The 25,301-nt window shown below is 39.7% G+C and overlaps 1 protein-coding gene across 5 annotated transcripts in view; it reads right to left on the bottom strand.

Annotated features, from left to right (window-relative positions):
* Window positions 1-25,301, bottom strand: part of ZNF521 (zinc finger protein 521) — a 313,735-nt gene that overhangs the window by 257,161 nt on the left and 31,273 nt on the right. For all 5 annotated transcript variants that reach the window (XM_018039577.1, XM_018039579.1, XM_018039578.1 and 2 more), the window contains one exon: window positions 24,912-25,091. In XM_018039577.1, the coding sequence (XP_017895066.1) occupies window positions 24,912-25,091 (180 nt within the window). The remainder of the gene's footprint in view (window positions 1-24,911; window positions 25,092-25,301) is intronic.

Here is a 25,301-nt window from a genome sequence, read left to right as displayed (position 1 = left end):
GGATGTCACATGCTGGCTGTTCAGCAATGGCAGGTGGCCTGGGCAGGTCCATGCTGCAAGTTAGCAATGGTAGGCTAGTGGCGCCTTGGTGACATGTCACATCCAAAAAGCAGGTGAGTGACGTACTCTCATTCAACTGACTTCTCCGTCCCAGGACACACACAGAATGGAGAATATTTTACAATGTTTTCTCAGAAAATAATAGTTTCTGAGATTAAGCAGGATGGTGTTGAGGTTTGTTGGGTGCACAGAAGTCCCATGTGCTGTCCTATGTTTTGGAAAATGTTCCCTGGAGTCCTATATCCAAAATAAGCATGACTTGGCTGTACTAAGGACTTCTTCTCTAATAAAGATATGTTTTATCTTTCTCTGTAGGAATACTAACATTTGAAACAATCAAGATGGACAAAGCAGAGAGTCCTAGATTGCAGCTCTGCCCTGGATTCAAAAACAGTTTCTCCATTGGAAAATCTGATGTGCTATTTGCTAAATAATTAAAGAATATAGGTTATCACCCAGAGAAAACAGTCTGTCCATGTTGGGAGTTTAAAAGGCTCTTATGTTTTAGCAGGTATTCTAAATTATACATGATACTGGAAGCGAGAAATATCACCAGTCATATGAAAGAACACAAAATCCAAATACTCAAGTATGTTAATTGTGGGAGAGACTATGTCAGTTGCCTACCTCAAAATCCAATTTTCCATTGCAATGAGAGGTAAGTGGCATAAGTGTATGGGGTTTATGGGAAGGATGCTTAAGGGGAGACCACTTAGACTGGAAGCTCTCTTATCTCTATCATCTTTTCCTACTCTCCATCTGGATGTGATGACATGGACACCACTAGCCAGCCTGGCCTGCTTCACAATGTCAGCACCACCATGAGAAGCAGAGCACCAAGAAGGAAAACCAGCTCTATATTGTTCATCTCTAGAATTCTCACATATAAGCAAAAAATAAACTTTTTTATAATCTAGGCTGCTGTTCTTTGAGGTTCTTTTGTTGTACATATTTATAGTGTTAGTCACTTCAGTCATATCCAACTCTTTGCAACCTCATGAACTGTAGCTTGCCGGGCTCCTGTGTCCATGGGATTTCCCAGGCAAGAATACTGGAGTGAGTAGCCATTCCCTTCTCCAGGAGACTTTCTCAACTCAGGAATCAAACTAGGTCTCCTGCATTGCAGGCAGATTCTTTACCATTTGAGCCACCTGGGAAGCCCACATATTTGTAAAACTTACAAATTTATCCGAACTCTACTTTCAATTATAGATACCTAAGCCTCGCAATCCAATCTACATTTGGGGCCCAAACTCCTACTTGATATAAATGGCTTGTTAATTGCACATTGAAGAGAAAAGGGATATCTTGGGTGGTCAATCATTCAGTATATTTTGTTAAGTAAAATAAAAATGTTTAGAAGTAAGCTCAATTTCTTTTTGCCATGTCAATATAGAAATCGGTGGTTGAGAAAATCACTGAAGAGCCTGATTTCTCAATCTTCTCATTTTCTAGAGGAGATAATATTGACCTGCCTCATGAGCACAGGCAGAGGATTAACTAATTAGTGATTGTCAATCACCATGAAAATATAAATTTAAAGAAGCAATAAGACTTTTCATTAAACCATTAATAGTGTGATAGTAATTTCTTCCTTCACTGGAGAAAATTTACATTCAATAAGCACCAAAGGCTCATAGCATAATAAGAATAAAACTTAAAAGAAAATTAAGTCTGAAGACACTTCACGACCCTTCAACAAAAGCACTGGACAAAAGATCCTACTATCAAATGTAGGGTCATGGAGACAGGCCCAATATATTTCTAATGAATAAAGAAACTTCCTAAGGTAGTCCACGTGGGTTAGTTTCTTTCAGAGGAGTACTCACTTTTCAGGTGTTCACAGATTCCACCTACTTGATTCTGTTCAAGCTACTCATAAAACAACCTAATGTGGACAAGGATTTTTTTCCTTGTTAGTAACTACCCTCCTGGTTCCTTATTTTGTGTGCACCTACATTCAAAAAACTAAGATCATGGCATCTGGTCCCATCACCTCATGGCAAATAGATAGGGAAACAGTGGAAACAGTGGCAGACTTTATTTTTTTGGGCTCCAAAATCACTGCAGATGGTGACTGCAGCCATGAAATTAAAAGACACTTGCTCCTTGAAAGAAAGGTTATGACCAACCTAGACAGCATATTAAAAAGCAGAGACATTATTTTGCCAACAAAGGTCTGTCTAGTCAAGGCTATGGTTTTTTCAGTAGTCATGTATGGATGTGAGAATTGGACTATAAAGAAAGCTGAGCACTGAAGAATTGATGCTTTTGAACTGTGATGTTGGAGAAGACTCTTTAGAGTCCCTTGGACCGCAAGGAGATCCAACAAGTCCATTCTAAGGGAGATCAGTCCTGAGTGTTCATTGGAAGGACTGATGTTGAAGCTGAAACTCCAATACTTTGGCCACCTGATGCAAAGAACTGACTGACTGGAAAAGACCCTGATGCTAGGAAGGATTGAAGGTGAAAGGAGAAGGGGATGACAGAGGATGAGATGGTTTGATGGCATCACCGACACGATGGACATGAGTTTGGGTAAATTCCAGGAGTTGGTGATGGACAGGGAGGCCTGCTATACTGCAGTGCATGGGATCACAAAGAATCGGACACGACTGAGCAACTGAGTGACTGAGCTGAACTGACTGACAGCACTTTTGGGCTTCCCTGGTGGCTCAGCTGGTAAAGAACCTGCCTGCAATGCTGGAAACCTGGGTTCAATCCCTGGGTTGGAAAGATCCCCTGGAGAAGGTAATGACTACCCATTCCAGTATTCTGGCCTGGAGAATTCCAGGGACTGTATAGTCCATGGAGTCACAAAGAGTCAGACACGACTGAGCAACTTTCACTTCACAGCACTTTTGGGCTTCTCAGGTAGCTTAGCTGGTAAAGAATTCTCCTGCAAGGGAGGAGACCCTGGTTCAATCCTAGGTCAGGAAGTTTCCCTGGAGAAATGATAGGCTACCCACTCCAGTGTTCTTGGGTTTTCCTAGTGGCTTAGATGGTAAAAAAAATCCACCTGCAATGCAGGAGACCTGGGTTTGATCCCTGGGTTGGGAAGATCCCTTGGAGGAGGGCATGGCAACCCACTCCAGTATTCCTGCCTGGAGAGCTCCTATGGACAGAGGAGCCTGACGGGCTACAACCCATGGGATCACAAAGAGTCGGACAGGACTGAGCGACTAAGCCCAGCACAGCACTTTTACAGGCACTGGGCCTTGCTTTGAACTCTTGAACACTCTTGAGTGAGTGACTTCCTGCGACACAGTGCTTGTGTGTGTGTGTGTGTGTGTGCGCGTGCGCGCACACACACGCTTAGTTGCTTAGTCGTGTCCGAGGCTTTGCCACCCATTGGACTGCAGCCCGTCAGGCTCCTCTGTCCAGTGAAATTATTTTCTGGATGAGATATCAAAAATTTAACTCAAAGTCTATTTTTCTCCATCAGCAATTCTCTGCCTAGGATGCACCATCTTGCCTCAGTGCCCCGCCCCCCTCCCCGCCCCCATTCTATTCACTTCTCCAAGGCCTCTCAGGTGGAGGTCGCCTCGGGCATTTCCCACAAGGTCTCCCTGCCAGCTACTCTACACACTTTCCATTCCGTTTTTTGGAAATTCACAGAGCTTAGCACTTATATTAGCCAGTTTACAATACAGCGCCACAACAATATTACATTTTTAGGCATGTGTGTTTTGTTCACCAAGTGCCTGGTAAGACCCTTTGCAAATACAAATTCACATTTCTTTGTGCCCTCACAATGCGCACCAGAAGATGGGAACACAGTAAAGACTCACTAACACAAATGTGTCCACGCCAAGTACGCTGCTTTAATGATTTGTTGTGTTGTTTAGTTACATCTGACTAAGTCATATCTGACTCTTTGTGACTCCATAGACTGTACCCACTAGGCTAGGCTCCTGTGTCCATGGGATTTCCCAGCAAGAATACTGGAGTGGGTTGCCATTTCCTTCTCCAGAAGATCTTTCTGACCCAGGGATCAAACCAGCATCTCCTGCTTGGCAGCCAAGTTCTTTACCACTGAGTCACCTGGGAAGCCCAACCTCTATCTTTAATAGCTGATGCCCTGCAAAAATAGCCAACTGTTTTTATGGTCACTCGTTGCACAAATGCATTTCTCTAGGCTCTTTTCCCCTAGAAAGTACAAATCTCCCACATTTAAATGAATTCACTTAGACTAGATGATTTTCCAAAGCATTTATCATCAGGGCCTCTATTACTGCCAGCAATTTCACGATGCTTGTGCATGCCTGGTAACAGGGAGGTGTGAATATTTTTAATTGCACTAAACTAAAATGAATATTTTATAAGTTTTGAGCTAGTCCACAAAAGTAGGGAGAATTTTTTTAAAACATTCTAAAAAAAATGTAGGAGAAAATTCTGTGACACTGACTAAATAAGCTATGAAGATAACATGATATCCATTGCATCAATACAACTATCTTTCTTATACCTACACACACCAGAGTTCAGGCCAAAAACTTATGTCAGGGTCTTAATTTTTAGTATTTTATATATAATGAAGCTAGAATGTGTGCGAGCATGCTGAGTTGCTTCAGTTGTGTCCTACTCTTTGCAATCCAAAGGACTGTAGCCCACCAGGCTTCTCTGTTCATAGGATTTACCAGGCAAGAATACTAGAGTGGGTTGCCATGCCCTCATCCAAGAGATCTTCCCGACTCAGGGATCGAACCCACATCTCCTGCATTACAAGCGGATTCGTCTGCTGAGCTATCGGGGATGATCTCTCTTCCATATAAATCTGAACATTAAGGCCTTACTAAAATGGTAATGAGCATGTTTAATTAAACTAATCCTTATTTACCCCTCACCTCATTCTCTCTAGCATCAATCATACATGAGTCTCTTTTGAATTTTAAAAAGGGTAAAATTTAAGACATTACCAGGTATTAAGTCACACTAACTCTTCTGAAACCTCTCAGGTTTTTGGAAGATATTCAAGTCTGGAATCTGAATCATATGATATATGTTTAAAGGAATCATCACCCCCTTTAAGCATCCACTGGGTACCAAGCACCTTACTAGAATGACACGCCTGTCATCTCATTTAGTCACCACAGTCCTTAAGACTGGAATATTATTCCCTTTTTATGATTGCCCCCACTTCACAGATAAGGGCATTTTAGATTAAACATTTAAGTCATCTACCTAAGACCACACAGCTAGTTTGCGGACAACTGCTAATGTGGGGCAGCCAACTTCCAGAGCCCAGCACTCTGTACATAACACACTGATATCGACACAGCTCTTTTTACCTATTTTAAGATTTCAGAAGTTTTGTTAATTCATTTTTCCTTTCAAAGTTTGGTAAGAGTTAATTACTACCAAATGATTACATTGATTTTTTTTTAAGTTAATGGAGTCTGTTAATGAAAATAATATTAAGGAAGGTGATGGGAACTATAGCTCTGAAAATCAGCCATAAAGCAACCTGTTAAGATTCACAGGATGGTCACAGATTCCAAGAAAAAGAAAGAGTAAACGTAAATCTATTTGGAAATTGCTTTTGGGAGGTGGGGGTTATGAGGTGGGTGCTGGTGGGCATAACAAATAATTCATAAGGAGTAATATTTCCTATAGAGATGGACCTTAGTATATATACGCTGGACTTCCCTGGCATCTTTTGGCTTCCCTGGTGGCTCAGACAGTAAAGCGTCAGCCTACAATGCAGGAGTTCAATCCCTGGGTCGGGAAGATCTCCTGCAGAGGGAAATGGTAACCCACTCCAGTATTCTTGCCTGGAAAATCCCATGGATGGTGGAACCTGGTAGGCTACAGTCCATGGGATCGCAAAGAGTCGGACACGACTGAGCGACTTCACTTTCACTTTCCCTGGCATCTCAGATGGTAAAGAATCTGCTTGCAATGCAGGAGATATGGGTTCAGTTCCTGGGTCAAATCCCATGGAGATGGGAATGGCTACCCACTTCAGTCTTCTTGCCTGGAGAATTCCATGGGCAGAGGAGCCTGACAGGCAATAGTCCATGGGGTCGCAGAGACTTTGACATGACTGAGTGACTATCACTTAGTATATATTTTTAAAAAGGAAAACTTACTGCTCTAATCCAGTGAGAACAGAGCATTCTTAGCATCCATTTGCTGGATTCCACAAAACCTCAGATGTCAAAATTCCTCATCTTGAGAGAAAAGAACAATAGCCAACCTTCAAGTTCTCAGACGTTTTGAGCCCATCAGGCTCCTCTGTCTATGGGATTTCCCAGGCAAGAATACCGGAGTGGGTAGCCATTCCCTTCTCCAGGGGATCTTCCTGACCCAGGGATCTAACCCAGGTCTCCCGCATTGCAGGCAGATCCTTTACCGTCTGAGCCACCAGGGAAGCACCTTTGCTTTTTCAAGGGGTCATTTCCACCTGCTGTAACACCCCCAGCCACAAGGGGTCTTACACTTGGCAGCCAACATGTATGAAGTAACCAACCTGAGGAAGAGGGTTCTCCATTATTGGAACCAAGGTTTCCATTGGAACCACTGTTTCCAGATAAGAAACAGTGTTTCAAAAATGGGAGCAAACTGGGAGAGAAACTTAGATAACTGAAAAAGGGAAAACTAAACCAGGACTCAAGGAAACAGAAAGTGTAAGTGGCCTAAAGTCTACCTCTGGCTTCTGGCCTATGTAAAAAATTACTGTTCCAAACAATTTGAGCCAGGACAGTATTTCAAATTTAACAGGAGCAAAAGTGAATTTACTATCCTAACTTCCAATCCTGTTTCCTTCTCATTCCTGGTATCAGGTGATGGTCACTCAATGAGACTTGGGGCGTCTTCTAATCTTTTTGTTGCTCTTATGCAGCAAAATGCATCAGTCTCTACATAGGAATAACTATAAATAGTTATTGAATTTGGTCCTCCACTCTACTCCTATGACCACGGCACTGGTTTTGGCCCCATCTGCTCTTACTTGGGCCATTGCAAGAGCTGACTCTTTGGAATCCCTCGCCCCACCCCCTATTTTCCCTGTTAAATCTATAGGTTCACACGCAGTCCAATCTGAGCACGTATTTCCCGCCCTCCCCGCAGCGCATAAAAGCTTCGATGGCTATTCACTGCCTAAAACAGTAATTATCAAATATTCTTAAGCTTCTAAACTCAATACAAAAATGAAACCTTACTTGAATCTTCATTATATAAAACCTCCATTATATAAAACAGTTCCAGCCTGTGCTGTTCTGGTTTCAAGGAATGGAAGAGGCTTGATAACTCTACTCCTTACCTCCATGCCTCCCTGGATGATGTATGCCCGTGAGGTTCCTTAGAGCACGTGGAAAAGCACAAGGCAAAGGATCAAATTTAACTTCCTGGTGCGGCCTTGCCATGGCCAGGCCAACCTTCCCTTCCTGGTTCCCTGCACTAACCAGCTTTCCAAAAGGCCGCCAGTGAACCCCACCTCCTGGTATTCATGCCTTTGTGTAATTCCTGCTCATATCATACCCGGGGCAATCTGTGTGATCAGTAATAGAATATAGCAGAAGAAATGTCACTGCCAAGATTAGGCCATAAGAGACATTGCAGCTTCCGGCCCCCTGCCTCCTCTTATCCAAACCTTTCTTCTTACCTCTCCTTCTTCCTCTTAACTTATTCCGGAGAAAGTTAGCTGCCAGGCAGGAAGCAACCCTACAGAGGGGCCGTGGTGTGGGGACTAGGCCCATGTCTCTAGTCAGTAGCCACGTGGTTGGAATTAGAAGTGAATCCTCTAGCTGACTAATACATTCAAATTCTCTCACTACTTCCCAATCTTGTACTTTCCTCTACCTAGAAGCTCTATACAGTCAACAAAAACAAGACCAGGAGCTGACTGTGGCTCAGATCATGAACTCCTTATTACCAAATTCAGACTCAAATTGAAGAAAGTAGGGAAAACCGCTAGACCATTCAGGTATGACCTCAATCAAATCCCTTATGATTATACAGTGGAAGTGAGAAATGGATTTAAGGGCCTAGATCTGATAGATAGAGTGCCTGATGAACTATGGAATGAGGTTCGTGACATTGTACAGGAGACAGGGATCAAGACCATCCCCATGGAAAAGAAATGCAAAAAAGCAAAATGGCTGTCTGGGGAGGCCTTACAAATAGCTGTGAAAAGAAGAGAAGAGAAAAGCCAAAGAGAAAAGGAGAGGAAAGATATAAGCATCTGAATGCAGAATTTCAAAGAATAGCAAGAAGAGATAAGAAAACCTTCTTCAGCGATCAATGCAAAGAAATAGAGGAAAAGAACAGAATGAAAAAGACTAGAGATCTCTTCAAGAAAATTAGAGATACCAAGGGAACATTTCCTGCAAAGATGGGCTCAATAAAGGACAGAAATGGTGTGGACCTAACAGAAGCAGAAGATATTAAGAAGAGGTAGCAAGAATACACAGAAGAACTGTACAAAAAGGATCTTCACAACCCAGATAATCACAATGGTGTGATCACTCATCTAAAGCCAGACATCCTGGAATGTGAAGTCAAGTGGGCCTTGGAAAGCATCACTACAAACAAAGCTAGTGGAGGTGATGGAATTCCAGTTGAGCTATTTCAAATCCTGAAAGATGATGCTGTGAAAGTGCTGCACTCAATATGCCAGCAAATTTGGAAAACTCAGCAGTGGCCACAGGACTGGAAAAGGTCAGTTTTCATTCCAATCCCAAAGAAAGGCAATGCCAAAGAATGCTCAAACTACTGCACAATTGCACTCATCTCACATGCTAGTCAAGTAATGCTCAAAATTCTCCAAGCCAGCCTTCAGCAATACGTGAACCATGAACTCCCTGATGTGCAAGCTGGTTTTAGAAAAGGCAGAGGAACCAGAGATCAAATTGCCAACATCCGCTGGATCATGGAAAAAGCAAGAAAGTTCCAGAAAAACATCTATTTCTGCTTTATTGACTATGCCAAAGCCTTTGACTGTGTGGATCACAATAAACTGTGGAAAATTCTGAAAGAGATGGGAATACCAGACCACCTGACCTGCCTCTTGAGAAATCTGTATGCAGGTAAGGAAGCAACAGTTAGAACTGGACATGGAAAAACAGACTGGTTCCAAATAGGAAAAGGAGTACATCAAGGCTGTATATTGTCACCCTGCTTATTTAACTTATCTGCAGAGTACATCATGAGAAACGCTGGACTGGAAGAAACACAAGCTGGAATCAAGATTGCCGGGAGAAATATCAGTCACCTCAGATATGCAGATGACACCACCCATATGGCAGAAAGTGAAGAGGAACTAAAAAGCCTCTTGATGAAAGTAAAAGAGGAGAGTGAAAAAGTTGGCTTAAAGCTCAACATTCAGAAAATGAAGATCATGGCATCCAATCCTGTCACTTCATGGCAAATAGATGGGGAAACAGTGGAAACAGTACCAGACTTTATTTTTGGGGGCTCCAAAATCACTGCAGATGGTGACTGCAGCCACAAAATTAAAAGACACTTACTCCTTGGAAGAAAAGTTATGACCAACCTAGATGGCATATTCAAAAGCAGAGACATTACTTTGCCGACTAAGGTCCATCTAGTCAAGGCTATGGTTTTTCCTGTGGTCACGTATGGATGTGAGAGTTGAACTGTGAAGAAAGCCGAAGAATTGATGCTTTTGAACTGTGGTGTTGGAGAAGACTCTTGAGAGTCCCTCGGACTGCAAGGAGATCCAACCAGTCCTTTCTAAAGGAGATCAACCCAGGGATTTCTTTGGAAGGAATGATCCTGAAGCTGAAACTCCAGTACTTTGGCCACCTCATGCAAAGAGTTAACTCATTGGAGAAGACTCTGATGCTGGGAGGGATTGGGAGCAGGAGGAGAAGGGGACGACCAAGGATGAGATGGCTGGATGGCATCACGGACTCGATGGACGTGAGTCTGAGTGAACTCAGGGAGTTGTTGATGGACCGGGAGGCCTGGCGTGCTGCGATTCATGGGGTCGCAAAAAGTCGGACACGACTGAGTGACTGAACTGAACTGTAACTGAACTGACACTGCCCCAGCAGATACTATGCTTCTTTGTCTCTCTTTCCCATTTTTCTTTCCCTCTTGTCCGCCTGAAATGCCTCTCCCCACCTGTCTTCACTAGAGAACTCTCTCACCACTGAATACATCACATACTTCAGGAAGCCATACCTGAGAACAGGTTACACTCAGGGACCCACCCTCAACCATTTTTTTTCTCCCAGAATATTCTGGGCCTTCCATGTCCAGTAGTTATTTGACAAATAGTAGAAACTTGATAAGCGTTTATTGAGTTGAACTGCTGATAAATGCATAGCATGTTGCATGCTAAGTTGCTTCAATGGTGTTCAACTCTTGCAACAGCTATGGACTTTAGCTTGCCAGGCTCCTCTGTCCTTGAAATTCTCCAGATAAGAATACTGAAGTGGGTTGCCATGCCCTCCTCTAGATGATCTTCTGGAGTCAGGGATTAAACCCATGTCTCTTAATGTCTCCTACACTGGCAGGCAGGTTCTTTACTATTAATGCCACCTGGCAAGTCCCAAATGCACAGTAGTGTGTAGGGGGGGAAAAAATACTATAGTGAGGTGCTAGTCATTTCAGTATCTCTGCATGATATTTTTAGTGTAAAAAGGAATAGAGACATATACTTTTCATTATACTAAGCCCAATTGCAGTATCTAATCAATTTAATAACATCTGTATTGATAAACACATGTCAGTTTTAAGCTGATATTCACAAGAAGAAAGTTATCACTGTTTCATCACACGGTTACCTCTGAGTGAATACCAGTACAAGTGTAGGTAAAGTGTGGTCCTTTGCTTTTTTGCAAGGCACTGCAACAAATGAACTGCAAAGGACAGACCATCTGCTTGAGGAAGGAAGTAACAGAAATAATGGAAGGAGGGAGGAAAAAACCGAGGTAAGGAAGAAGGGCTGTGTTCAGCTGTGCTACTTGATAACCAGACCATCACTTCAGGCCAAATGACAAAATGGTATCAATAACTCCAAATGAAGTTTCACTTCGGTTTCCACATGCTGAAGAAGGTGATACTAGAAGTGATTGAGTTTAGAAGATTATACCCTTTCTCATAATAGAGAGATGTGGCTCCTACCCTAAAAATAAGGCCTTGGAAAAGGAAGAAAAGAAAAAGAAAGAAAGAAAGAAACAAACAAACAAATATGATGGAGGAGGGGAAGCGCTAAATTAAAGGGAGACAAAGAATAGGAGGAGCAAAAGAACAAGTCAGATATTAGCTCTTGGAGAAAATTTAAGTCTTCCCCTCTGAATGCATAATAATATATAATATTTAACATAAAATATTAAACCAAAACTTAACAGTCACAGACACTGCTTTCTGAAAATCAATATAAAACACTGGTGGAAACCAAATGCTTTTTCCTAGAAAATAAAATTACATGTAAGAAATACAATCATCCCTAGGTATCCTTGGGGGGTTGATTCTAGAACACCCCAGAAGATACCAAACTCCATGTATGCTTGAGTCCCTAATATTTGCATATAACCTCAGCTTATCATGTTTATACTTTAAATCATCTCTAGATAATTTATAATATGTAATACCTTGTAAATTCTATGTAACTACTCTAAATTATATGTAAATAGTTGCCAGAGTACAAGGCAAGTTCAAGTTTTGCTTTTTGTAACTTTCTGGAATTTTTTCTACTGAATATTTTCAATCTATGGATTGGTTGAATCTGAAGATGGTGGCTGAATTAAAGATGCAGAACCTGAGGACGCAGAGGGTTGACTGTGGTTAAGTATATGACAGACCTGGCAAGGTTCTTTTCAAAGAGATCACAAAAGCATTCTCAAGAGTCTGTCAAACTGGTAATAATAATGAGGAGGAATTTTTCAGAAATTGAACTATAAGAATTAAGTTGGAAGGCAGTCCAAGTAATACAAATATACACTTTAAATGATTGATAAATTTAAATTGGAAAACTGTTTTCTTGAGTTGGCAACAGAAAATTACACCTTAGTATTTGAATGTGTAACAGTGCTTTTTGACCCCCAAATTTTATTTTTTCCAGCTTTACTGAGATAGAATTGATATATAACAGTGTACATGTTTGTGATGACTTGACACTCTTACATATTGCCAAATGATTACCATGGTAGGTTTGGTTAACACTTCTATCACCTCACATAATTACCATTTCTTTGTTGTGATGAGAACCCTTAAGATCTACTCTATCAGTAACCATCAAGTATACATTAGAGTATAATTATCTGCAACTACAATGCTGTGCATTAGAACCCCGTGCATAGTTGCTCAGCTTATACGTGAGTTTACAACCAAGGGATCTGAAATGGGGATCTTGCAGAAATACCTGCCTTTCTATGTTCATCCCAGAGTTATTCACAATAGCCAAAACATGAAAACAACTTTTTTTTTTTAATAAAGACAGCTTTAATTTACTCTCTTTCTAAAAAATTTTTTAAATAATTTTTATTGGAGAATAGTTGCTTCACAATGTTGTGTTACTTCCTGCTGTACAGCAAAATGAATCAGCCATACATATACATATATTCCCTCTTTTTTGGATCTCCTTCCCATTTAAGTCACCACAGAGCACTCGGTAGAGTTTCCTGTACAGTATAGTAGGCTCTCATTAGTTATCTATTTTACGTAGAGTATTAGCAGTGTGCATATGTCAATCCCAGTCTCCCAGTTCATCCCATCCTCTCCATCCCCCACTGGTATCCATACATCTGTTCTCTACATCTGGGTCTCTATTGCTGCTTTGCAAATGAGATCATCTCTGCCATTGTTCTAGATTCCACATATGTGTGTTAATATACGATATTTGTTTTTCTCTTTCTGACTTACTTCACTGTATATGACAGTCTCTAGGTCCATCCAAGGGACACAACTTTTAAATAATTTTAACAATGATAAGCTTTTCTATAGAAAGGTTATTTTGTAAGAATGATAGAGACAGGCAAATTGGTAGCTGCTCTTACTTTCATTGTGTCTCTATTCAGGTCCCAGTTTCCAGAAGATCGGAATATCTGCTCTGTGTTCTAACATTTCCCACACCAGAAACCATGAGCGGCAGTATCATTAAAATGGACAGAACTCCAGGAAAGCCTCATAAAACTGACCAGCCTTCATCATGTAAATAAACTTCCATGAAAATGGACATTTCTCAAGACTAACTGGAATTTTTTTTTCTTTTTGGAAAATAGTTCAGTGTACTTGCCAACTGTATACATCCTAATACTAATTATGCAATTTAAAGTTAATGAAGCTCGTCACTGCAATCATCCTTGTCTACATTTTTATTTAGTCACCAGGGGGAGCTAATACTGCTCTGTGGGTAGGTAAGAGTCTAGAAATTAGATTGTGTTACAGGGGGAAAAATTAAATTGATGTGGTATTAAACATAACTCAAATAAGGTCCACAGTGCTGATAAGGTAAATACATCACACATGCAAAAAGCAAATTAGACATAGATCATTTTTTTGTTGTTAAACAAAAAAGTTATTAGAAGTTATTAGTTAATAGAAAAAACTAAAAGTCATCAGTTAGTAGAAGCTTGCTGTGCTTAACGGAGGGCATATATAAACCCAGTTGGTCCTCTTAGGGTCTTACCATCCAGATTTTGCACAACTGTCCATTTGTTGACTCTATTATTTTCCTGGTTTGAGGCACTACTATGATTCTACCTTCGAACATCTAATCATTTGCTCAAAAATATCCCATATAATTACATTATAATTATTTTGAAACAAATGTTACCTTATCCTTTTGCTCCACATATTTCCTTCTGTCCCAATATACGTTGTAGCACTTTTAATGTGTGTTCAAAGAGTTCTACCCAATAATCTACTTAAATTCATTCTACAATCCACCCTGGAGACACAATCCCTTTAAACTTCGAGGAGCTCCAGTTGGAACAAAGAGGGGAAGAGGGTTCAGAGTTTGTGAAATAATCACCTCTAATCGATCAATTTCCCCTGAAGGTAAAGCTGAAAGAAAGGAGGAGTGAAGAGTTCCATCCAATTCCTTGAAGTTTAAAGGAACTAAGCCCTGAGGCACAGTGTACCAAGATTCCTGCCTTACCCTCCCAAGGCCCTATTAAGAGGTCACAGATCTCTGTGACATCCCTGCCATTCCCCAAAGACAAGAGACCCAGACATAGACTTCACACAAAGAGAAAGGACCGGGAAAGAGTCTACACTTCTTATCAATTCACTGTTTTACAAAGGAAGTAGATATTGGTCACAAGCATCTTAAGTATAGTAATGTTAAAAAAAAAAAACTGCAGTCATGCGAAACCGTAAAAATTCAACCTCCAGGTTTTATCATGTTGAATTTCACAGTCGAGAACAGGCTACATGCGGCAGAACTCTTGTGTGCACATGACTGTATCCGAATAGCTAAACACGGCCCTGCTTACAACAGATTGAATGGCTGCACAGGGGCCGAGCAAAGAGTTGGTCTCTTTTAATTCATCTTCCCCGCAAAAGAGGCCCCACTGTTTCCACATCCCAAATACAGCCCTTCATTTATAATCTTTACACTTCTCCACAGGGACAAACTGACAGCTTTAATTACCATCAATGACCATCAAGGACACGGTGGAAATTCTTGAAGATATTCTCCCATGGCTTGTGTTCTTGACATTTTATTTACAATTTTTTGGCAAATAAATCCTGAAACCACAGAATTGGATGATAATATGTTCATTATCAATTATACAACTAAGGCCAGACCATTTCTCTAAAACAGCTGTGGTTCCACAAGACATGCAAAGGTAACATTTTTAATACACAGACAAATAATGCTAATTCACTTCTTGAGTTCTACTCATTTCAAAATGCTAATTTCAAAAACCTCAGATTAATCAAGGAGCAGGTAATTTGCAAATACAGTTACAGCTAATACAGAATACTCTCCACTTAGGTCTTCTTGAAAAAAATACAGTGAGTTCACCCATTTATTTTCTGTTTCTAGGAGATTTCATCCTTTAGGAACTTTCCGTTGATAATCAGTAGCTTTCTGGTGATTCACAAATTATTAAAACAGGCTGACAATAAAAGCACCTAATTTTAAAATGCACATCAAAAATAAGGAGAAATATTTCTTACACTACCCATTCAACATTCCAGCTATTTAATTTTAATATATATAATAACTCATCACTCACAGTGGAAAAATATACCTCATCCATACAGGGCTTTCATAAACCTCAATAACAATGCCCCAAAGTATTCAAAAGCACCAAGACAATAATGGATCTGAGAATGATTATTTTACATCCATGTTTTGGTAGAGAATTTCACAAATATATCAAGAAAAGGACAACAGATGACGTACTAATATCAAAGTTTTGCTGCAGCCCAAGCAATATGGAAATAACAAAGCTTTTATAGCAACTGACTCCTCCAAAACCAGAAAAAGGAGCTCAGTCAACCAAAGTTTGAGGTTGGAACCAACTGTGGACAATTGCTTTATCTCTGATAAATGCATAGAGGAACTTAGGTCATGGTCCTGGCTAGACCAAGAAACTGACATACTCAGCCACACCACTTTCTCTGAAACTGAGAGGAGCAGAGACTTGGTGAGTTGTTTTTCATATGATGAGGTCAATGACAGTCAAGAACAGTGGTCTCTCAAATACAGGGTATACATCCTAGGATAGAAAAGATAGCCTGACTATTTAGCAACAATCAGAAGAGACATCAGCCATAAACAGCCACCCAGGAGCAACATCCTGAGAGTAAGGAGACAAACAGTACTCCTGTCATCCTGGGCGCCCTTGCTCTTCCACTCCGTTCCCACATCTCAAAATAGCACAATGTCCTGTGCCCAGTGAACAGGCTTGCTGGTCACCTTGTTTAATGTTAACTCATCTAATTCACACAGAATCCTCAAATTTTGACAAGTTTTCTGCAAGGAAACTGCGGGATGTTAACAGGTGAGCACAAGTAATCAATGAAAAAATGGTGAGTCTAGCCTTTCCACTCCAAGTAAAAGCTCTTTGTCAGCCACTGAATGAAGAGGGAGAAGATATTAATACAAACAATTTAATCAGATGTGACCAAAAGTTGGCAAAACAAAATTGAGATGATCAGGAAAGCTATCTGAAATATGGGCTGATAGACATCATTGATAATTATGAACCTCAGCAAGAAGTGTAATAACATTATGTTTTCTCTTTGTGGTTTTCTGAGACAGCTCTATTAGCTCTCACAACCATTAAAATAAATTGTCAAAATAAATGAACCTATATCAGAACTTCAAAACAACATACATACATTTTTAAAATCTATTTCATCTTCACCTCATTTTTCAATTTCTATTTTTCAAGTGTTGTATCATACACGTATCTATGTAATATATTGATAAATACATATTTTGAAGATGTATCCTATATATGTTTAACCAAAAATATTGGAAACTACTGGTCTGAAAAATAAGAAGCACGTGGAGAAGGGGCTGGGGAATGTGAAAAGTGTTAATTGCTGAGTCATGTCTGACTCTTTGCCACCCCATGGACTGTAGCCTGCCAGACTCCTCTGTCCATGGGATTCTCCAGGCAAGAATACTGGAGTGGGTTGCCATTCCCTTCTCCAGGGGATTTTCCCAACCCAGGAATCAAACCCATGTCTTCTGCATTGCAGGCAGATTCTTTACCATCGGAGCCACCATGGAAACCCAATCTGTAGAGGCCACAAATTGCATTTGGGGGACTTAGAAGGATCTGAAGAAAGAATGAAGTAGGCTAAAAAACACTAAGGAAATATTCTGGGTAGGAAACAAGAAATTGATCAAAACAGAGGATAATAGGAAAAAATATATATAATGCCTTAAGCCTAATTAATATATAAATAGATAATTAATTAATATATAATGAACAATAACAAAGCACGAATAATGAATTAATAAAGAAATCAATGTTGAAATATGCAAACCAAAGGCATAATGCCTTAAGCCTAATTAATATAAGCTAAAGTGTTAAAATATCACATTTATTTCATTTAACTTATTTCAACTAATGATTTGAAAAGGAAAACAGCAAAACAAAGAAGTTCTAAAAACAGTTTCAATATGCTTCTGCGAAAACTATGCTTCATTCCATAAAACTTTCCTTTTCCTTATTCCCAATGCAAACCAAACTTGCTGTTAAGAGTACTTGATTGTCAAGTGAAACCAATCAGTATTTAAATTCCCACAACTATATAACACATGTTCAATCACTTTCACTTTTTCTTTAAATTCTTTAGTTAAAAAAAAAAACCAACCCAGTCTAAAAGTCTTCAGTTCACAAAATCTATGTGAAGCTTCCAAGAAGTCTCATAACTCTTAAAATCAAATTAAGTGAACATGCTATTTTATACTGACGTGGTATCCAATCATTGGTTCAGTGACTCTTCCTCAAAACTGTGAACCCGTACAATACCAATATTGGTAAAGGACTCACAAATCTGGCTAGGGTTAATAAATGTAATCTACAAATATGTTCTCCGAAACTACAACCACCTTGCAGTCACACAAACCTCTACCTACCCCTCTCACCAGTAGTATGGTGGGCCAGAGGGTTAAGAACTAACACAGTGCTGTTCAGCTTTTCTGCATTTGCACCCAGGCAATTCACATTAATGATGTGAAAGAACACTTCACAGACAACTCAAGTTTGCAAATTAGCAGGAGAGAAGAGAAAAATGACTCAGAACAACAAGTGTACAGTATTACCAAATGCACTTTACACATTTATCCTGTTAAGTGTAGCTTAGTTCTGACAATTTACAATGCTGGTTCTTACTCAGTTTTGTAAGCATAATAAAGTCTCCATAATCTCAGCCTTCCCCCCACCCCCCGCCCCCCAGCACCCTGCTATTAAATCTTTGTTGAGAAGTGTGATGAGACCCCTCTGGCTTCCAGCCCTCCCTACCCCCTGAGGGAATTGGCAAGAAATGATAGGGTTTGTGGATTAGGAAAATGAGAGGTTCTCTGTGCTTTTCCTTCTTTAAATATATATTTTGATAATCTGTCTTCTGCATCAGAGAGTCCCAACAGCATTAGTGCTGATTCCCCTCCCTTCCCAGCCTCCAGGAAAAACAGAGCATGGCTGGGTCGAGACAGGTGCTTTCCAACTACTGCTACAGCTGAAGAGCGGGGTTTAATTTTTCCACCTTTCCCCTATACCTTCAAGCAGGGATGAGATAAGATTTATTTGTACATCTTGGATTGCAGACTAGAGGGCAATTGCCTTGGGAGACAAAAAAGAAGGCCATCCTGTCCCTCATCATCCTAAGGGACCGCTCCGCTGCTTCCTGGGCCAGATGCTTGTCCAGAACAGCACTCACCTTCCAGAATCCCCCTCAGCGATGAACCAACCACATGAACTGTGTGTGTGATTCCCGAGATCTCCGCGCCCTTGCTAGTCTACTGTCTGTGAGTTCAGTCCAGGCCACTGGTGCCTACTCACGAACTGACCTGGGGCATAACTGATGCCTGAGCTGACTTTCAAACCTGAGTCTAAAATGGATCATCCTGGTCCATATTTGACCTTCATCTCCCAAGGCCAGGTCTAGTCTAGGCCCACCTGGCAAGTCTGTACCAGGATTTCAAAACTTTCAGTTTGGAGCGAGTCAGTTTTCACCTTGGCAGGCTCCCCCTTGGGGAGGACAGTCACCAAAGAACTGATCTCAAGTTACCACAAGCACTCAGTTCAGGATGGGAATCTCATGGCAGGGTTTCTCCCAGTTCAGGGTGAAACTACCCTGACTAACTCCCATAGGTGTCAGACCACAGAATACCTCTGCTTTCTGTTACTGTGCAAATCAGCAGGTTTTAAGACTTTTCTCTCCCAAACTACTCAATAGCTAACTCTCCTATACACTTCCAGGTGTCCTCTCCTTCATAAAAACTGTTCACCGAAAAGTTTTCAGGCTCTGATCTAGATGGATGTGACCACACACGTAAGTAAAGACTTCAAGATTAACAGAAGGGAAGCCAAAAGGAGTAAAGAAGAAAGCTGAGAAAACAGCAAGAGACTATAACACAGCCAGAGAGAAAAAAAGAGGGGATGTATAAAGACAACAAGGAAATGAAGAGTCTTGAAATAAGGATAAGAAGCAAAGGAAAATTAACAAAGATACAAATGAGACTACATGAAATTAAAAGAAAAAAAAAGTGAAAAAGCAAAGAGTAAAATTAAAGGGGAAAAAACCCCACAAATACTAGACTAACATTTTGTCCTCTAGAAAAAAGAAGAAGCACCAAGAGTTAACTCAAGCAGCAGGAAACTAAATTAGGAAGAGCAGGACCTTCTAACTTAGAGTAAAAGGTTTTAATCAAGGAAGAAGGGAAAAGCACCATATTACTTTTTTAATTAAAATGCTACCAGTGTCTTTAATCTTTTCCAGATTAGACTGAAGGGTGCGCACGCATGCGTGCATGCTGAGCTCCTTCAGTTGTGTCTGACTCTTGGTGACCCCATGGACTGTAGCCTGCCAGGCTCCTCTGTCCATGGAATTCTCCAGGTGAGAATACTGCAGTAGAGAGCCACGCCCTCCTCCAGGGAATCTTCCCAACCCAGGGATCAAACCCGCATCTTTTATGTCTCCCGCACTGGCAGGCGGATTCTTTACTGGTAGTGTCACTTGGGAAGCCCAGACTGAAGGGTACCCTGAGTCAACTCAACTCAAGTTTGAACTCGAACACTTTCAGTTCAATTCGGTTCAGTTGCTCAGTTGTGTCTAACTCTTTGCGACCCCAACTGAACTGAACTGAAAGTGTTCGAGTTCAAACTTGAGTTGAGCACAGACTGAAGGGTACCCTTAGTCAACCCAAGTGTGAACTCTAACACTTCAAACAAATGTAAATCACTCCTAATTTTGTTCCTCACCCTTTTGTTCTCTCCCTGATCTTCCATTTCTGCTTTTTCCTCATCAGTCTACCACCCTCCCTAACAAATCACCTTGAACATCAATAAATAGGACCAAGGCCCACCGGCTTTACCTCTTCTGAAATATTTCAATAAATCACACATACACCTCTGTTTTCCTTCCTCTGTTTAAAATGTTGTGGGATAAAATGATGTGAGTATAGACTAGGATTTTAAGATTTTAGAAAGCTTAAGATTTAAACAAACCAAATATTTTATTAGGATTTGAGATTTTTGAAGAATAAGAATTTCTAACCCATAGGTATTATCTTCACCATACCATGTGCTGAAAAAATCAGCATTTTCTGCACTGATATTAAAGTTGTATAATATATAAAGAAATATATTACTGCATACAATATATAAGGTTATTCAGGAATAATTTTTTTGCTTCTATTCTATTTCATAGAGCTGGACATAAAGATAATTCCATGGTAGGAATTCAATAAAAGGTAAACACTAAATAGAATTTGAAGGCTTTTCTTTTTTAATATTGAATTTTAAATTTAATCTTTCACATGAGAGAGACACTATTCTCACATAAGGTAAGATTTCTTGCTGGCATAGTTTAAATTGGCCATATCAGTTGCGTTCCCATGTCTTCACCCTAATGTTAGTGTTGATTCCACAGAAGTAGAGCTTCCCTTCAAAGCTATTCCACTGAAAATAGAATCATATTAACTGTGCACTTAATGGGATTTTCCAAAAATTATGCATTCTGAGGAGAAAATGCACTAAATGAAGTCAATTAAGTGTACATGAGTTAGAAAATGCAAATAAATCCACAAAGAATACCTATACACACCCAACAGAATGCTTAACTTGAAAAGGCAAGCAAAACAAATGTTATCAAGGACACACAACTTGAACTCTCAGACAATGCTGGTGAAAAGTATAAAACGGTGCAACCACTTGTGATAAAGATTTGGAAGTTTTTCACATAGTTAAATATACCCTACCCTGTGATCCAGCAATTCTACTCCTACTTAACTCAAGAGAAATAAAACATACATCCACAAAAAAGACCTGCATAGGAAGGTTCACAACAACTTTATTCATGATAACCAAAAACTAAAATCACCAAAATGTCTAGCAATAGGAGAACAGGAAACAAATGATGATACATTAATAGGCTGGAATACTACACGGCAGTAAAAAAGAACAAACTTCATAGACATGCAAGAATGAATCTTACAGAGAGCACGCTGAACAAAAGAAACCAGACGCAAAATAAAGAGTACACACCGTGTGTACCTATTAGAAGTTCTAGAAGAGGAAAAACAAACCTGCAGTGAAAAACTTAAAAGCTAGTTACTTTTGCTGGAGCATTACTGACTGGAAAAGAGTCAAGAGAAGAGAAATTTCTAGGAAATTATCTTAAGAGGGATATGGGTCACATGGGTATATGTATTTTATCAAAACTCATCAAATGGTACCCTGAGGACTTATAAATTTCACTCTATATAGATTTTATATTATAAATCATAGCATTACTAACTATAAACAACTATTAAACTCTCGTCAGTTGGCCTGCTTATCCTGATGATATGAGTAAGCAATTTTTAAACTACTTACTGTGTGTTCTAGACTCAGCAACTGAGTACATATATTGAGGATAATGGAAGCTAGGTGGCTCACTACTTGAGAAGGCAGTAACAAACATAGAAAAAAGACTGGGATGTTCCACAAGTGCTAGATTGAAATGATGGGTATCAGTAGAAACATGTGGTTCTTGTTAGAGACAGAAAAATACAAATATGTGTATATATTTGTATATATGTACATTTTATAAGCTAAATACAGTTTATAAATACAGGTATTTTACTAAGGTATTATAATACAGGTATTATACTAAGTGCTAAGTCACTTCAGCCCTGTCTAACTTTTTGCAACCCTATGGACTGTAGCCCACCAGGCTCCTCTTATTTATGGGATTCTCCAAGCAAGAATATTGGAGTGAGTGGTCATACCTTCCTCCAGGGGATTGAAACCACATCTCTTGTTGTCTCCTGCTTTGGCAAGCAGGTTCTTTAACATTAGCACCACTTGGGAAACTCATTATACCAAATACACATATATATTTCCTAATTCTATCTGCTGAGATGGTTTATAACCAATGATATATCTTTATCAATGAGCACACATAGTGTCCATATCTTGATTTCTAAATACCTCTGTCCTCTTGAAGGAAACAGGGCTCCTTGAACAGAAGATTGATTAGGAGTAGAACATAAAAAGGAGCCTAGAGCATCTGACTGAAGGAGAAACTGAATCTATCCTCAAATAAAGACAGAGACATATTAAGCTGACACAGGATCCAGTTCGAAGGGAATTTGAGTTGAAATTGAAATTGAGTTGAAATTTAATTCAAATTTCAGTGAATCTGAGCAAGGGACAATAGTAATGAATTATGACCCATGAAAGAAAATAAAAATCCAAATGCCCATGGTGATATGAACACAAAAATCAATGAATGAATAAGAAATTGTAGTCGAAGGCCAACAAACAAATACAAAAATTATAAAGCTAAAGTGGATATTTCATGAGAATGAAAATATTTACATAGTGTCAAAGTGAAAGTTGCTCAGTCCTGTCTGACTCTTTGCAACGCTATGGACTGTAGCTTGCCAGGCTCCTCTGTCCATGGAATTCTCCAGGCTAGAGTACTGGAGTGGGTAGCCATCTCTTCTCCAGGAGATCTTCCTGACCCAGGAATTGAACCAGGGTCTCCTGCATTGCAGGTGAATTCTTTACCAGCTTAGCTACCAGGGAAGCTCCAAAGTTTCTTCCCACAAATTACTTATTGTATTTACCAGGGGAAAACAACTTTTGAACACTGGAGAAAGTTGGTGTCCACCACTTAAAACAAGTATTCAGTGTTAACCCCAACAACACTGGTAAAAATGAACATCCAGATACTTCCTGACATGATTAACTGAGAAGGGCTCAACATCACTTTGGTGGTATTCCTGCCATGGAAGTATGTCCGACTCTTAGCTGCTCAGTCCTGTCTGACTCTGCAACTCCATGGACTGTATCCCACCAGGCTCCTCTGTCCAGGAATTTTCCAAGCAAGAATACTGGAGTGAATAGTCATTCCCTTCTCCAGGGATTAAACCTGGGTCTCCTGCATTGCAGGCAGATTCTTTACTGTCTGAGCAACCAGGGAAGCCCCATGGAAGTATAGAAGCTGAATATAACCATAAGAAAACATCAAACAAACCCAATTATACATAGGCATTTTATAAAATGCTGGGAGTTACTCTCAAAAAATGAGATCATTTCAGGTGAAAGGAGAAGAGACATGACAATTAAAAGTTATGCACGGTCCTGAATCCCAGAGGAGAAAAAGCAAACAACAAACAAAAACCTCTAAATGACATCATTGGGACAACTGTTGAAATTTAAATATTGGTTATGGATTAGATCACAGTATTCTGTGTTAAATGTGAACTTCCCTCATTTTGATTAAGTGTGCTGTAGTCATGTAAGAGAATGTATTTATTCTTAGGAAGTACACAGGATATATTTAGAAGGGTGTGAAGTCTCCAACCTTCTCTCAAATGACTAAGAAAAAAAATTAATGAGACAATGACAGAGCAAAGAGGGTAAAGTACAAACAACGTGTGAATCAGATAAGTGGTAAATGAGAGTCACATATAATATTTTTGCAATTTTTCTATAAGTTTGGAATTATATCAAAAGTTATCAAAACCCTAAAAAATATGTACACAGTCAATGTTTATATAAGCTTCATAGATTTTCAAACTTACATTCCAAAAAAATGATAATATGTTTTCTAAAAGAAAGAAGAATCTAATAAACATGCTCACTGCAATCCCTTTTTGAAAAGCAACAGTGCACTTCAATAAAGAAGGCTTTTTAATTGGATTTAATCCAATATTTCCATAATAATCTGTTCAGGAAACCTGGTTAAAATGGAACACCTATTAAAATCTTGCAAAATTATCAACATTCTGTGGAAAACAGTTGCAGAACCACTTGTCTAATAAATACATTTCCTACACATGGTTAGTTGAAGAAAGATTTGTGCTAGGAAAATAAGAGAAAGAGATCTACAAACACACACACATACACACCGGGGCAATGTCAGTGTCAAATAAAAAGAGAAAAATGACACGAATATAAAAAGAGATGTCTATATAAAATGTCCCTCCAACCTTGTATGGTATGTTCCTGCAGGATATATTTTTAAAGAGAGTATAACTTTGGTAACCGAGTTTTACTTTTATCCAACCATTAACTTGAACACGTCCTGTTTCCTGTCATTTTAAATCTGATTTTTACCATGAAACGTAGAGGAGAATAGTTGCCATGACTTAAGTGGGCACCTTCTGTGGGCCAGGCACTGTGCAAGGCTTAGAGAATAGAGTGATGAACAAGACAGAATTCCCGCCACCCATGAGCTTCCAGTCTAATGAGGGAGATGGAAAAGCTAACACATGCATTGAACACTGTGATATTCATGACTAAGCATCAGGCTTTACGGGGCAAAAAAGGCACTAAACTCAGCAAAGAGTGACTGATGAGGAAAAGTTTTCTTAAGCAGACGTTTAAACTAAATGAAATTCATGCATGCTAAACTTCTGGGAAAACATACTCAGAAGGCATTTTTAAACTTTATCTTAGCCACCCCATGTTAGGGTCTCCATCTACATAGTTTAAAAGACTATATCACTGTTGCTTTTTAAAAAGGAAACGAAAACATATCCATTAGCTATCAAAATCTAGGTATACTTCAAAATCTAAGGATGACTGTGGCACTGAATTTGCCATAAACCATTGTCTTAGAAGTCTTTCTAAAGCACTTCCAGACTTACCTAGGTACTCAACAGCTGGAAGACAACAGAAGAGAAAAGAACAAACTGAAAAAAAAATCTGCAATAGAACAGTGTGAGGAGACAAGAAGTGATAAGTACTGTTTACCTGTCAGCTGACATTGATTGATCTTGTGCTCTGTGATATCGCTCAGTGACCCGAACACCTGGAGGCAGCTGTCACAGCTGTGCACAGCCTCGTCCTCTAGCTCCTCCCCGTCTTCCGGCCTCTTCTTACAGTCTATTGCTTCTCCATCTTCAGTCTTGTCTTCAAGTTTACAGTTGGGGTCTGAAAAAAGAAATCAAGACTGTAAGCATGGGGTTGAAAGGTTCTTTTCAAGTCACTTTTAATCTTGCTACCCAAAACAGAAACACCTTCTCCCTTGAAGCTGCAAAAGGAGGGCTTTATTGCAGATTTTATTTCAAAAGCATTCAAAAATGAGTCTTCCCTAAAATCTGTCAGTTCCTGATGACGGGAGCATCTCTCCTCCAATACGCA

This window comes from Capra hircus, chromosome 24 (genome assembly GCF_001704415.2).
Source record: "Capra hircus breed San Clemente chromosome 24, ASM170441v1, whole genome shotgun sequence".
Classification (NCBI taxonomy): Eukaryota; Metazoa; Chordata; class Mammalia; order Artiodactyla; family Bovidae; genus Capra; species Capra hircus.
The sequence above is the reverse complement of the archived record's forward strand: the minus strand, read 5'-3'. Positions and strand labels throughout refer to the sequence as shown.